The sequence below is a fragment of the Ovis aries genome, chromosome 8 (assembly GCF_016772045.2).
Source record: "Ovis aries strain OAR_USU_Benz2616 breed Rambouillet chromosome 8, ARS-UI_Ramb_v3.0, whole genome shotgun sequence".
Taxonomy (NCBI): domain Eukaryota; kingdom Metazoa; phylum Chordata; class Mammalia; order Artiodactyla; family Bovidae; genus Ovis; species Ovis aries.
Genome location: NC_056061.1, coordinates 85925493 through 85939740, shown reverse-complemented (window position 1 = coordinate 85939740; position 14248 = coordinate 85925493). Strand labels below are relative to the sequence as shown.

Here is a 14248-nt window from a genome sequence, read left to right as displayed (position 1 = left end):
ATGCAACTAACACACATTCCAATAATTAGAATTTCATTTTGTGTAGCAATGTGGAAATCTGGCCTGTGGGTCTTAAGGTGATCTATTTCATTTGCATATTTTAAGGATGTAGTTTAGGAATAATGTATTAAGTTTGCAACATTTATGTGAAACAAATAATGTGACACTGGAAAGCAATGCTATTCATTCAACATATGAGTTGCTACACAATAAATCAGACCCTCCCAGAGTGTAAATTACACAAATTTGAAAGCTGCATTTATTATTGAATATATCATTCTCAGCCAGGTGCTTAGTCAGTAGGAAAACCTGGTGTAGCACACATTTAAAGCTTTTTTTTTAAAACTGTTATGCATATACTGAAACCTGCCATGTGCAGTTTAAACTTTTCCCCCCTAATACTATTGAGAATAATGGATTTTTACTACCACAAAACAATAGAAATGAAATATGAATTGTATTAATAGTCAGAAGTATTTGCATCAAATCTTGGAAATTTTAAAATTAAAAGTTTAAAAGGTCTATTTGGAAACAGACTTCTTATTAAGTTGCTTCTCAGTACTCTAACATGCCTTTTCGTGAGAATCTTATTAGAAAAAATGCTAGGATATTCTTATAATATCTAGGTTGAATTGATAAAATTTCTTACTGTTAATGAGTTTGGGTTCCCAGCTGTACATCAGAAATGTTAAATTTTGCAAGGGAGTTCATGATTTCCAAGCCTTCTCCTTCTATTAAGGCGCTTTTCTGAGTGGGGCTAGTTTAGGAATCAATAAGTAAAGGGGATCTTTCTTTGTGTATATAGCTGAAGCATAGATTCAGGTGGTCTAGAAACCCTGAGTTATTAGGAAGGTGCTTAGAAACGAGCACAGTACATCAGTTGCCCGAGACTCCTTCTTAACATCCCAGCCTGGACCTCCACACTCTGTTGGGCACCGTCTGCCACTGGCCGAATAAATTGCCATTTTGGGCGAAGACCACCCAGGACATGGGCTCAGAATCCATCCTAGGGCCAGCCAATCTCTGCAACCTGGGGTCCCCTGACTGGGAGCGAGTGCATTCGATTCGGGAAGATCACTTACGACTGAGTTTTTCATCATGGCTTTGACTGTGAAGCCCTCAGAAACCAGGGAGTGAGGCTGGTGCACCGGGAGCGGCTGCTGTGCCAGGAGCTTGGTCTTCGTCGGCAGCTTGGCTGGGCATTTGTTTAAGCTCAGGGTCTCTTTTTCTGCCACCATCTTCCTAGAAAATGTCTTGTTCTCATACAACGTGTAGTAAAAGAGTCAGTGAGATTTATGGATGTGAGGAGGAGGTCGGGGGGAAAAAATGGAAAAAGGCGCGTTAATGGTAGAAATTCAACCCCTTCGTAGCAGTGGTCGATCCAGATGTTTGGCAGCTCCTAGGTGCTGGGAGTTGAGGGGAAGGGAGGGGCGGGAAGAGGGCAGGGCCGAGGCCAGAGCTGCCACAAGCTTCCAAAGGTAACCCTCCCGGTTGCTAAGCGACGCGTCAACACTGAGGCCGGATGGCCCCGCCTCCCGGTGACGTATACGTTTCCTGGGCCTCAGGCCGGAAGGGCGGGCGGCGGGCGGCGACTGACCCGAGGCGGTACTTAACGAGTGAAAACTACGACTCCCAGAAGGCCGCGGGCGGCACGCCGTTCGCGCGTGCGCGTTTCGAGGGCCGGGCGCCGGGAGGAGGGGGAGGGGGAGGGGCGTCCCGGACGATTTAACCCCGGAGCGCCGCTCGTGTGAGGCGCAGGCGGGCGCCCGGGTGCGAGTGGGACCCTGCTCGCCTGGCGGGCCGCGTCCGCCTGCCCAGTGGCCATGATAGGTACGTGGGTACCTGCCAGGTACAGCGTCTCTGCGCCGCCCCTCTCGGCGGGGACCCCCCCCACCCCGGGTGCCCGCTGTCAGTGGCGGGTGGCGGTGTCCGCGCTCCCCTCAGCCCGCGCCGCCGGCTCCCCGAGAAGACGTGTGTGTCTCTGTCCCAAGCCCCGCCCGCGCCCGCCTTGCCAGGCTTCTTCCCGGAGACGCCTTCGCCAGGGGGGCCCAGCGCGGGCGTCCGTGGGGAAGCCCCTCTTCCCGCCGCCCGCTCGAGCGCGGGGGTCCGTAGGGAACCCCCTCTTCCCGCGCCAACTCGGGGCGCCTTGGGGGGCTGTCTTCCCGCTGAGGACGGGGCGGGGGGACCCACACTGTCCGGGGAGCTCTTGAAGGGAAACCTTAGCGAAGCGCTAAACTCTTGATAGACCGGTGCCTGGTGATGGTGCTTGAGGTCAAAAGAAATTCCCGCAGGTGGATTTGAACTTCTTACACTCTTGGATTTTTGTCTTCTAGATAATCTCTTTGGAGGTCTGAGATGAAAGAATAATTAATAGTGAATGATAGTAAGGATTAAAACTTCCAGCATGATGAATTTACGATTCATTATGCAACAACCTTTTTTAAAATATATATATATATAAATCTTTATATATACATGTATATATATACACACACACACAGAATGACCTAGCTGCATTTTTGTGAATAAAGCTTTGGAAGTGGCTGTTAGAATTGCTTGTAATCACTGTAGTAAAGAAGACTGGAAAAGTCCCCCTTTTCCAGGATTGTTAAGCCAAAAATTAGTTTATCTCTGAAAATTAGTGGAAATATACGATGTGATTACAAAACATTGCTCCTTGGGGAGTTTATTATGACAGATTTCCTCTAGACTGTGTGTTAATTGGTTTGGTGAGGTTTTTTTTTTTGGGGGGGGCGAGTTATTCTTGACTGGGTGCCGCTTAAAGCACTTTTGATTGCCTCAGGTGCGTGTGAATGTAGTTTATCCAAGAAGATGGAAGGTGATTTTTAAAAGTAAGTTTCTACATACTGATAAACTCTTCTTACATCAGTTATTTATTAGACTAATGTTAAAATCTGAAACGTTCTATCCAACACTAGGAGGAATATGCCAGCTAACCGACACTGCAACAATGTAAAACCTGAGGATGTTGTCCAGTTTTTCCTACTTTTCTAACATGATGTGGTTTCTGATGAATGGGTTATCTAATTAAGAAAAATATATAAGGTTTTGTGAATATTTTGACCTTTTTTAGGTGACAGTTACACGAGATTCATTTTCTAACGCAAATCTAAACTGAATCAGAAAAATATGAAAATTTCCAAAATTCATGCTGTCCATATTTTACAGGGAAAAAATAGTCTACACCTTGTCTTGAAGACAGTTGTACAGATTTTATTGTAATTGAACATAATCTGATACATGGATAATTCTAAAAGAAATAAATTTACAGTAAAGCTATTTAGGGGCTTCCCCAGTGATACTAGTGGTAAAGAACCTGACTCTGTGCAGGAGATATAAGAGACGCAGGTTCTGTCCCTGGATCGGGAAGATCCCCTGGAGGAGGGCATGGAAACCCACTCCAGTATTCATGCCTGGAGAATCCCATGGACAAAGAAGCCTGGTGGGCTACAGGCCATATGGTCGCAAAGAGTTGGATATGACTGAAGCAACCTAGCACGCTCACACGCAAAGCTATGTAAAGGCAAGAATTTAAGATCTAAAAGTCATCAGTTAATTCTGAATTATTCTCTAAGATGATTATATAAATAATGTTGTTAGAATGAACTATGTTTAGGTGGTTTAGTTTGGGATTTAGGGACACAGGAAGGAAGAGTATTATCTTTAGATCTGATGATTAGACATTTCTTAATCACTGGTAGTGCCATGGAGAATATAAGGTGGTATTTTAAAAGTGTTGTTTCTCATACTCCAGCTATTGTTTTACACGCTGCAAATAAGTATAACATAAATAATTAAATCCATGTACTCTCCTGAGAAAAATACTTCACATGTTAAAGCCATGTGGATAATATACAATAAATTATTCTGTACAGCTACTCAACTAGTTGCATTGCCTAATTCTGTCAGTGGGTATATTGTAATAAAAATCTTAATTGCCAATTTTGGGCTTGGTTATGTTGAATAATGCCAAAGGTAAGTGAAAGTGGGAGCAATTGAAGGAAGGTCTTGGAGTGATGAGTTTCCCATTTCTGATAAAACTTTGGAGCCAGGAAAGGCATTATAGTCTATATCCAGTGATATACGGAAGATTAAACATATTCACTAATATATATATGGGGATGATTTTATTTTTTGTTTACCGACATGTGTGCTACTCAGGTGGCGCCAGTGGTAAGCAACCTGCCTGCCAGTGCGGGAGACATGAGAGATGCGGGTTCCATCCCCGGGTCAGGAAGAATCCCTGGAGGAGGAAATGGGGGTCCGTGGGGGACCCCCACAGCAATTGATTTCCTCACTACCAATAAAATTATCTTCCTTTACCTTCTCAAAACTCACGATTCTTTCTTGTCACAGAGACTGTTTCAAAAGTACTACATGTCCCAGTTAGATTAATATGTTAAATGCCCTGACTCAGCTACAGAAACAACTTAAGTAGGTGAAAAATTATTATTTTTTGAGAAATATGGAGAGGACTGTAAATAAACCAGAATAAAAAGCTTAAGAAAATTCAACTAAGAAAAAAATATAAATTTTGGCATTTCTCTTAAAATTATATTTCACCCTTTTAAAATTAACAGTGTTTGTGTTTAAAACTGAGTTTTAATAGTGACATTTGTGGTATCCTATATGTATGTTGCATTGAACTAAATTTAGGTATTTCAGTAGGATCAGATGTCCTCATGTACACCCAGTAGAGGAGTGTGTGCCTGCTAAGTCACATCAGTCCTATCTGACTCTTTGCGACCCCATGGACTGTAGCCCTCCAGGCTCCTCTGTCCATGGGATTCTCCAGGCAGGAATACTGGAGTGGATTGCCCTGCTGTCCTCCAGGGGATCTTCCTGACCCAGGTCTCCTGTGGATCCTGCACTGCAGGTGGATTCTTTACCACTGAGCCGCCAGGGAAGCCCTGAAGTACATGGAAATACATATATATAATTATGTTGCCAATATTGAAATTCAAACTCAATGTCTTAAAAATGATTTTTAGTGATCTAAAAAAAATAATAATTAGAACAATCTTTTTTGTACTTTGTTTAACTTGACAGCTCTTAGAAAACTTATGAATCTGTGTGTGCAGATGGACCCTACAGTTACTCCTGTCTAGTATTTAATGGATATACATAAATTATGTAGATAGTCTCCAATAAATGAGCATACGGTAGGTTTTCAGATAGTTGCTATCATTAGGAGTGTTTGTGTCCATATGACTTTATTTGCTTATGTAAGCTCATATGTAAAGTAAAAAGATTACAAGCTCTGAGTGGATTTTCTAGTTAAAAGGTTTGTAGAGGGACTTCCCTGGTGGCCCAGTGGCTAAGACTCTGCATTCCTAGTGCAGGGGGCCTGGGTTCCATCCCTGGTCAAGGAGCTAAATCTCACATGCGGCGTGCCTCAGTGAAGACCAAGGATCCCACGTGCCCCACTGAAACCCAGAACAGCCAAATAAATAAATACATATTTTAAAAAGAAAGATTCATAGATTTTGAATTTTGCTAGGTATTTCCAAATTGTTTAAAAGAAATCACCATGTTTTACACTTCTGTCCACCATAGCAAGGCAGCAAAGAGCTATCCTACTCGTGTGAGCTGAAGAAATTACAAAAAGACATCCTCCCCAGAACTGACCCAGCCTTCCACAGCAAAGCACCTGCTGGGTTTGCCCTCTCCTGCCCCGTCCCCACCCTAAACTTACTGCCTTTAAACAGTGCTGGAAGCTCACAACTGTCCGTGTGTCCCTGCCCCCACCAACAGCATTTGTGCGTGTCCACGTTCCCCCCGTGGAGCGTAAAATATTTTTGCCTTTCTGATAGATGAGAAACAATATATTTTAATTTTTCAAATGAATTTAAGAAGAAAACCCCTTCACTTCTCACTTTATCGTGCTTTATTTCCATGAAAGCAGATTCAGTAATTGAGTATCTACTGTGTGCCCAGTACTGTTCTGGGTGCCAGGGATACATGAAGTGAAGTTGCTCGGTTGTGTCCGACTCTTTGCGACCCCGTGGATTGTAGCCTACCAGGCTTCTCCGTCCATGGGATTTCCAGGCAAGAGTGCTGGAGTGGATTGCCATTTCCTTCTCCAGGGGACTTTCCCGACCCAGGAATCGAACCCAGGTCTCCCGCATTGTGGGCAGACGCTTTACCATGGGAGCCATCCGGGAAGCCCAGGGATACATGAGTTACAACAACAAAAAAACAGCAGAGGGAAAAAGTCATCATGAATGTACGGTCTCAGTGCACTGTTTGGCCACAAGTCTGCATATTAGTTTTAAAGCTTGTATGTGGTGAATTTTAAAGCCTCAGAATTTACATTTCAGTTAAATAGACTGCATTGTCTCTTGCTCTGCCATGTCAATAATTTTAGATGAGCAGCAACCCTACATCTCAGTCCCCAAAGTAGGCTGAAAGCTGTTGGTGATGATGTACAACTGTGTCACGAAGGAAGTTCTCCATTTTTGCACAGATTTCTTGTAATTATGTACAGGTCTTCTTTGGTTCCAAAGACTCCAAAATGGTGACTCTGTGCCCTTTTCAACTTTGGAACTATTTCTAAGGGTTTTTTGAAGTCTGCATTTTTTTTTTTTTTAAACCTCCTGGCTTCATTGCTTGAAAATCATTCAGTGAAAGCACTTTGTATTAAGATATGCAAATCCATTTCTACCTCTAAACCTTTTTGAAAATTCAGAAAAAAAAAGTTCTTACTTGATAGTGTTTCATATTCATGAAACCCATTTCAGTGCAGAATACTTTATTCTGTTAGTTTTTATTTTTTTGATCAATGGAAATTGTTTCTTACCTGCTGTTTCTTAAGCTGTTAATTGTGGCCCATTGCTTATATAGTGTTTCTGTTTTAATTTGAATTTAATGAGCTCATTTTAAATGCTTCTTTGTAGTAATCTGAATGGCTTCTCTCTTAAGTTTTGTGATATTAAAGGCATAGATTTATGTTGCAGCTCACCTTCCATGCTTATTTACTTAAATGCTTGGCCCATGTATTGAGACCACCTTAGGACATTTGTATTTTTAAGAGTATTGATGAGTTCTTGATGATTTATCGAGTTGACTCTTACTGTAACATTTGAATAGGGTTCCCCGTAAAGTATAACATTAGAGACCTTAGCATCAGAGAGAGAAAAATCTCTATATACAATAGATACAAACCTTCTCTGTCCCTTAAACCCCCACCCTTATCAAATTAGGAGAGGAAAATAGCAGTGATTAGGAAACTAATATTACTGTTCCAGTTGAAACATGTTCTCTATTTATCCCTGTAATTGACGAATGCGCCAGTTATCCCTACAATTAAATGTTTTTTGAAGTTTCAGTGTGTAAATAACATCACCTGAGATGAACCCCTCTGCAACTATATAGTCATTTTTTAAGCTTATTGTTCAGAGTAGATTCATTCTCCAGAACATGGGAAGAAAGGAAAGAGACACCCGAGATTCACCTTGTGTCAGTAATGTGGAGAAGGAGGACGAGGTTTGGGAAGTGTGTGTTTCCGAGGGAAACATTGGCTTTTATCATCCATTTGTACTCCCCCTCGTCGCTCCCCTCATTTTCTTCTTCCCCTCATTTTCTTCTTCCCCACGTTCCTTGATTCTGTCAGAGCTCAGAGAAGCAGCTGCTGTCTGACTAATTACAGAGGTGAGCTCTTTCCTTGCTTGCCTCTGGGCTTTCCACAGGGCTTGGCTGGTTATACAAGTGTTCCTGAGGGTTGTGTCAGGAATCGTGTGACTAAAGAGACCAGCCCTGCTGTGGCTCCTCCCCGGACACACACACACACACTCTCTCTCTCTCTCTCTCTCTCTGTCTCTCTCTCTCTCTCTCTGTCTCTCTCTCTCTCTCTCTCTCTGTCTCTCTCTCGGGAGTTGTCTGCAGTAAAATGAACTACTCATAGGCCTGGTCTCTGCACTTTGCTTTCAGGGTAATATGGTCCTGATTACGTTTTTTGCCCTTCAGTCAGAATTTTGGGGAGTGAAGAACCTTGAGCTGGCTGGAGGACAGGGCAGGAGTTAGGTTTACTTGTCTGGAGAAATATAAAGTCCCAAGAATAATAATCCATTCTCTCGGTCTTCTCTCTGCCCTTGAACTCTGGCCTGAAGTCCTATCCAGCTCCCTGGTGAGTCCTCATGGAGTGAGAGGTTCAGATTTTAGCACAACTGGGGCAGCTTTTTCTGAGTTGCTGCCTGTCCAGGATGCTGATCACAAGCAGATGTGGACTGTACACGTCAGTTGGCATACACTAAGTCTGGTTATACGTGTGACACCATCGAAAGATGTTTTTAAATGATTGCCTGAATTCATAGTGTTGGGTGGGAATTGTATGTGTTTTACTGTGCAGTCAGTTTGGACAATTACATGATATAAACAGGAAGTAATGTATAGTCGAGGTCTTACATTTACTTCCTACTGTTGTTCATTGAGGAACTGGTCACGTGCCCAGTTAGTGGTAGGTAAGGGAATTTCTTCCTTTATTGTGGTCCTTTCTAGGGTTTTCTTCTTTTTTATTTCCTGTGTGTGTGTGTGTGTGTGTGTGTATGTGTGTGTGTACATTTGTTTTTGCCTACTGCTTGCAGAGTTTCTTATCAAGTGTATTGGTTTTCTTTTCCCCATCAGCTTGATTTCAAGAAAGGCATGAAATCATCTTATTCATAGTGCATGATGCTGGAGTTTCACACTGGGTCTGTATCCTCGCCATTATACACCTTGCAGTTGTTGGGTACTGTGCAGCACTGCAGCACATTTAATAACTCTTCTGGAGGGGAGGGACTGAGGGGAAGTTCTGGAATTATTTGTATTGGGGTCTAACATATAAAGAACTTCTCTGTTGAGTCCAGTTATGGTTGTCACAATTATTCATGTATAAATTTATTAGATATCTCTTCTGACTTCTGTACCCAATTCAATCATTTTATCCTCAGTAGAATACAAGTTATGCCTGTAAAGTTAGAGGAAGGTGGAAATGCCACTTGAGGTCTGGTTTCTGGGATGACATGATTGTTTTTTTGTTCTTGACAAATGATGATAACAGGATGGTTAACATTAATGATCTAAGACTGATAAATATTTTCAAATTCTTTGATAGTTAAAGAAGTTTTTTTGTAAATTAATGTAAGAACTTTCTTACCATAAATGAAAACTATAGCATTAGGGGTCATTTATATATATAAAAATGCTGGGATGTGTACCTCAAAATTATTACCTTTGGGTCTGAGATGTTTTTTTCTTTTATTATGGTTTTCTGTGTTTTTTCAGATCTTCAGCATTAAGCATGCAAGTATTTTGGAAATAGAACAAAATGCAGTGTTATAAACCTAGGCTTAAGGACAGGATAGATGTATCATTGATTAAAATATGTATAGATCTGATTATACTTTTATGACAAATTGTCAAATAAATTAGTCATGGTAGCATACTTCTAGTAATTTCATGTTCTGGTCAAAAAAGTAGTGTTTCCAGAAAAACAAATACTAGTACCATAATTTCACTAGCCTTTTTCAATAGTATTGTATACCATTGAGGCATGGCTCAATCACTGTATTAGCTTCCTGTTGCTGCTGTAACAAGTTAGCAGGAGTTTGGCAGCTTAAAACAACACAGTATTCTCTTACAGTTCTGGAGGTCACACATCCAAAATGAGTTTTAAAGAGCTAAACTCTAGGTGTTAGCAGGCCTTGTTCCTTCTGGAAGCTTCCGTGGCGAGTCCTCTTGCTCTTGTCCAGGCTGCTGGCTCTGCGGCTCCTGGCTGCCTCCCTTCATCTCTGTTCTGTGGGTCGTGCCTTCTCACTGTAGTCAGATCTCCCTTTGGCTTCCTCTTATAAGAGGGCTGTGGTTACATTTAGGAGTCACTAGGATAACCTTCCACCTCAAGATCCTTAATTTAATAGACTCTTTTGCCATATAAGGTCACACTTACAGGTTTTAGGAATTAGCATATGGAGATGCCGAAGTGGTCTCTCCAGCCTACCACAGTCACCATTAAGGCCTTCACCATTTGAAATCTGGTTTTAAAGTGTCTTCCTATGAACTAAGGATGACTGATACAGGACATTGAATTGACAGCTATGTTACTTGATTTTTCCTTTTCTGGGGTCATTTAGTGGCCATACAGTGATGTTACACATGGGGAATCTAGCACTGTGTGAGCATGTGTGTGTGTGTCTGTATGTGTGGACTAGTTGATAAAGCTGGCCAAGGACATAACTCACTTTTCAAGGTAGTTTTCCCAGGTGACAAAAGAGCATGTGGCCACACTCCAGGCTGAAATGGTGAATTGCATCTGGGTGGTTTGCTGTACCAGGTTGCTCATTTGTGTGCTGTAGAGCAAGGGATGCTTTGTTACGCTTTTGACAAGAACTATGACTCCATGCAACAACACATGATCAGGCAAAGCGGGAGCAAATGACCCTTTTATGTACATTTTGATTTCTGAGTCACCAGTTCACTACGAAGGTTAGACACCTAATGCTCCCATGGAATCATTTAACATTGTCCTGCCCTTGTAAATAATAACTAATCAGGCTAGGTTGGAAATACACGGTTAGAAGTTTTATATAAATCCCAGTAAAGTTATGAAAGTCAAGAAAAGAATCAAGCTTAATTTGGTTCATTTTAAAAAAGATGTCTGTGTGGAATCTGGGTTTCATGAAGCAGTTTCAGCTGAAATATTTGGAAAATATTCCATTATGCATTGTTAGTTAGGAGAAACTCTAAAGGAAGTATGGAATACATTTATTAAATAGATGCAGAATTTGATTTGTAAGAAAACAAAAGAGTTCATTTTTACTGGATGAAAGAAGAAAATAAATGTTCATGTCAACAAACATTTACTGAGACCCAAAGTTATGACCTGAGACACCTCCGAGTCTCCGTAACGAAGTGAGCAAGTCATGATTTCTTGAAGATGCTGTGTACATGGACAAAGTAATGATCAGCCACAGCAGACGCTATAATGGAAGCGTGTATTTGTGTGATGCAGCTGGGGGACCTCCAGAGTAGAGGTGGTATTTGAGCTGATCTCGAACCAGCAGGCCTGGGGACTTGGAAGCAGAGTCTGGAGGGGAAGTGCTGCTCAGAGGAAGTGGAATGGACGAGGACAGAGCATAAGAAGGGGAAGAACAATCCAGGGAGGAAGGTCAGGGCCTGTTTGGAAAGTTCAGGTTTTGTTTTGTAAGTAATGAGGACCCATTAGGTCTTAATGCTAAGTATGGGCCTGTTCAGGTTTATTTTTAGAAAGCTTTGGCAGCAGGGTTATACTGTCTTCCCCATTTACTTTTGACTGACACAGGAATTACAGCAGTACGCATCCGGTCTGTCCCAGTTTAATCAGAGTCGGACACGACTGAAGCAGCTTAGCAGCAGCGGCATGTCTGCAACAAGCGGACACTGTGTCGACTTGTGAGGCCCATTTGGGCAGAGGAAGCAAACAGTTAAAGCTTGCCCTGGTCAGTGGCAGGTGAATGTTGTGAGTCAGGACTCCTTCGAGGCAGCAGGAAATAGCAGAACCGGTGGCTGAAAGTGAGAAGTGAATTCCAGTTAAACATAAATGAATAAAATTGACATCAGCCAGATTAAATGGTGTGAGTCCAGTGCACCGCTTCCTACATCGGAGCTTTAAGTGATTCAGATGGTTAGCTACGCCTTGATAGACTGGACAGATCCTTCCAAAACTCTGTGTTTACAGATTATTTGATAGAATCATTCTCCTGTTAAACTTTGAAGACTTAAATCTTTGCATTTTAGTGTTATGTGTTTATTTACCTGCCTTATTCTTGAGGAAAGGGGGATGTTTCAGTTATGTTACGTATGCTTCATACATAATAAATAATTGTTGAATGAATGAAAGTATGAATCGGAGGAGAAATGGAGAGCAGACCGTTGTCTTGTCTCTCATTTCGTCTTCTCCATCACCCTTCCTGTTTGCCTTGACGATGTTACCTTCTCTGATTTATCTTGTAGCCCCTAAACCCAGCATAATCCCAGTGAGTGTTGAAATGGATGAAAACATTAATAAATAGGGAGGTAACTCTTTGGTTTTTTATTTTGATAATTACTAAGTGTATTAAAGCGTTTCAAATTCTGAGACAATGGTTCATTAATTTTGAGAGAGAAATTTTAGTCTGTCACATTTTTCTGTGCAAAAAAGTGGAGCTTGCACAGGACAATAATTTTTTTTTTTTTACCCCTGTCCTTTACTGTTGTTTCTCTTTATTGCTTCTCTAATGCTTGCCCTTAGAGGGAGGCCATTACATTATTTTAATTCTGGAACGAGCTAGGATTTTAAAGTGGTTACTCTACACAGGATCTTTAGAGTATAAATTACATGAATGCATTGTCTCTTCTCCAACCTTTAGCTTTTAGCTTTCCAGCAAATTTATTTTTGCATCATTGGGGTCTATATTTACTTGTTTCCTTAATGCAGCTTTTCTCCATGGAATACTCTCAGTAGAAACATATGCTCGAAGCTTCAAAGTAATTACAATATCACTAAAAGCTTCATAATCACATTACTGAACCTAAATGTTAAAAAATTTGATTTTCCTTGATCCAATCATTTCAATTTAATTTTAGGCTCCTGCATGATTGATTGAGGAAACCTGGCAGGCCAAAGTCAAGGAGTGTTTATAAAGTCTAAAGCCTTGCACACAAAACTACAAGGCAATTTAATTTCAGTGGGAATTCATTTTATTTATTCTGAGGGATTTTTTAATAGGAAAAATGGATTTGTTTGTAAGCTCTTTGTGTTTGACTAACTCTGAGGTTATCTATACAGTCTTCTACCTAGAATATTCACTCACCTCCTCCTCAAGTCCACTGGATAGAGACCCTGGATGACACAAAAGTCCTAGTTCTAAAACAAAGAAGTGAAGCTGGATTTTTTTTTTTTTCCCAGAATTATTCTAAAGATGTTCTTTCATCTTATTTATGAGATAGGTTTAAATTTTAACCTTTTAAAAATGTGGGTCGTTCAGTTCCATTCAGTCACTCAGTTGTGTCTGACTCTTTGTGACCCTAGGGATTACAGCCCACTAGGTTTCCCAGTCCATCACCAACTCCCGGAGCTTGCTCAAACTCATGTTCATCAAGTCGGTGATGCCATCCAACCATCTCCTCCTCTGTTGTCCCCTTCTCCTCCCACCTTCATTCTTTCCCAGCATCAGGGTCTTTTCCAGTGAGTCACTTCTTCCCATCAGGTGGCCAAAGTATTGGAACTTCAGCTTCAACATGAGTCCTTCCAATGAATATTCAGGACTGATTTCCCGTAGGATTGACTGGTTTGATCTCCTTGCAGTCCAGGGGACCCTTGAAGAGTCTTCTCCATCACCACAGTTCAAAAGTATCAATTCTTTGGCATTCAGCTTTCTTTACGGTCCAACTTTCACATCCATACATGACTCCTGGAAAAACCATAGCTTTGACTAGACGGACCTTTCTCAGTAAAGTAATGTGTCTGCTTTTTAATGTCCTGTCTAGGTTGATCATAGCTTTTCTTCCAAGGAGCAAGTGTCTTTTAATTTCATGGCTCTAGTCACCATCTGCAATGATTTTGGAGCCCCCAAAAATAAAGTCTGTCACTGTTTCCCCAGCTTTTTGCCATGAAGTGATGGGACTGGATGCCATGATCTTAGTTTTTGAAATGTTGAGTTTTAAGCTGCCTTTTTAACTCTCCTGAAACTGTTTGTGTCTGTTTGTAGTAAGTGAGCACAACTCCAGCAGTGGCATTTATTCTGCCTCTGTGTAATTAAGTAACAGCATATGCCAGCAACATCAGTTATCCATGAGAATACAGAACTCTATGAATAAACATATCTAACTTGTCTTCATGGCTCACGGTGGGTGGGCAGAGAAATGGTCATCCATCAAACTCATGTCTGTGGCTATTCTCAAAAACCATTTATTTTTATTGAATTATGGAGAGAAGTGAATATGAAGTTACTTTCTGAAATGTGATTTTCCTAATTTTAAGCACATTTTAAAAATGTATATACATTGTATAGCAGTAAATCTAGAATATTTATTGATCATATATGATATGCAGCCAGAAGTCTAGAAACTAAACTACTTTTATAACTCTGCTTCTAAATTATTATTTCACCCTCTTTTTCAAGTTGTTCCTTTGTTTTTAACAGAAAGTAATTAGATAATAGGGTGCCTGGTGCCTCAGTGATAAAGCATCCACCTACCAGTGCAGGAGACGTGGGTTTGATCCCTGGGTTGGGAA

At 41.2% G+C, this 14248-nt stretch overlaps 2 protein-coding genes across 5 annotated transcripts in view; one reads left to right on the top strand and one right to left on the bottom strand.

Annotated features, from left to right (window-relative positions):
• The window catches only part of PACRG (parkin coregulated), a 536203-nt gene extending 534689 nt beyond the window's left edge, over positions 1-1514 (bottom strand). For both annotated transcript variants that reach the window (XM_004011445.5, XM_012183225.4), the window contains exon 1: positions 1083-1514. In XM_004011445.5, the coding sequence (XP_004011494.2) occupies positions 1083-1238 (156 nt within the window). In that variant the 5' untranslated portion in view covers positions 1239-1514. The remainder of the gene's footprint in view (positions 1-1082) is intronic.
• Positions 1515-1722: 208 nt separating this feature from the next.
• Positions 1723-14248, top strand: part of PRKN (parkin RBR E3 ubiquitin protein ligase) — a 1230807-nt gene continuing 1218281 nt past the window's right edge. For all 3 annotated transcript variants that reach the window (XM_027972640.2, XM_060419883.1, XM_027972639.2), the window contains exon 1: positions 1723-1830. In XM_027972640.2, coding sequence (XP_027828441.2) covers positions 1824-1830 — 7 coding nt within the window. In that variant the 5' untranslated portion in view covers positions 1723-1823. The remainder of the gene's footprint in view (positions 1831-14248) is intronic.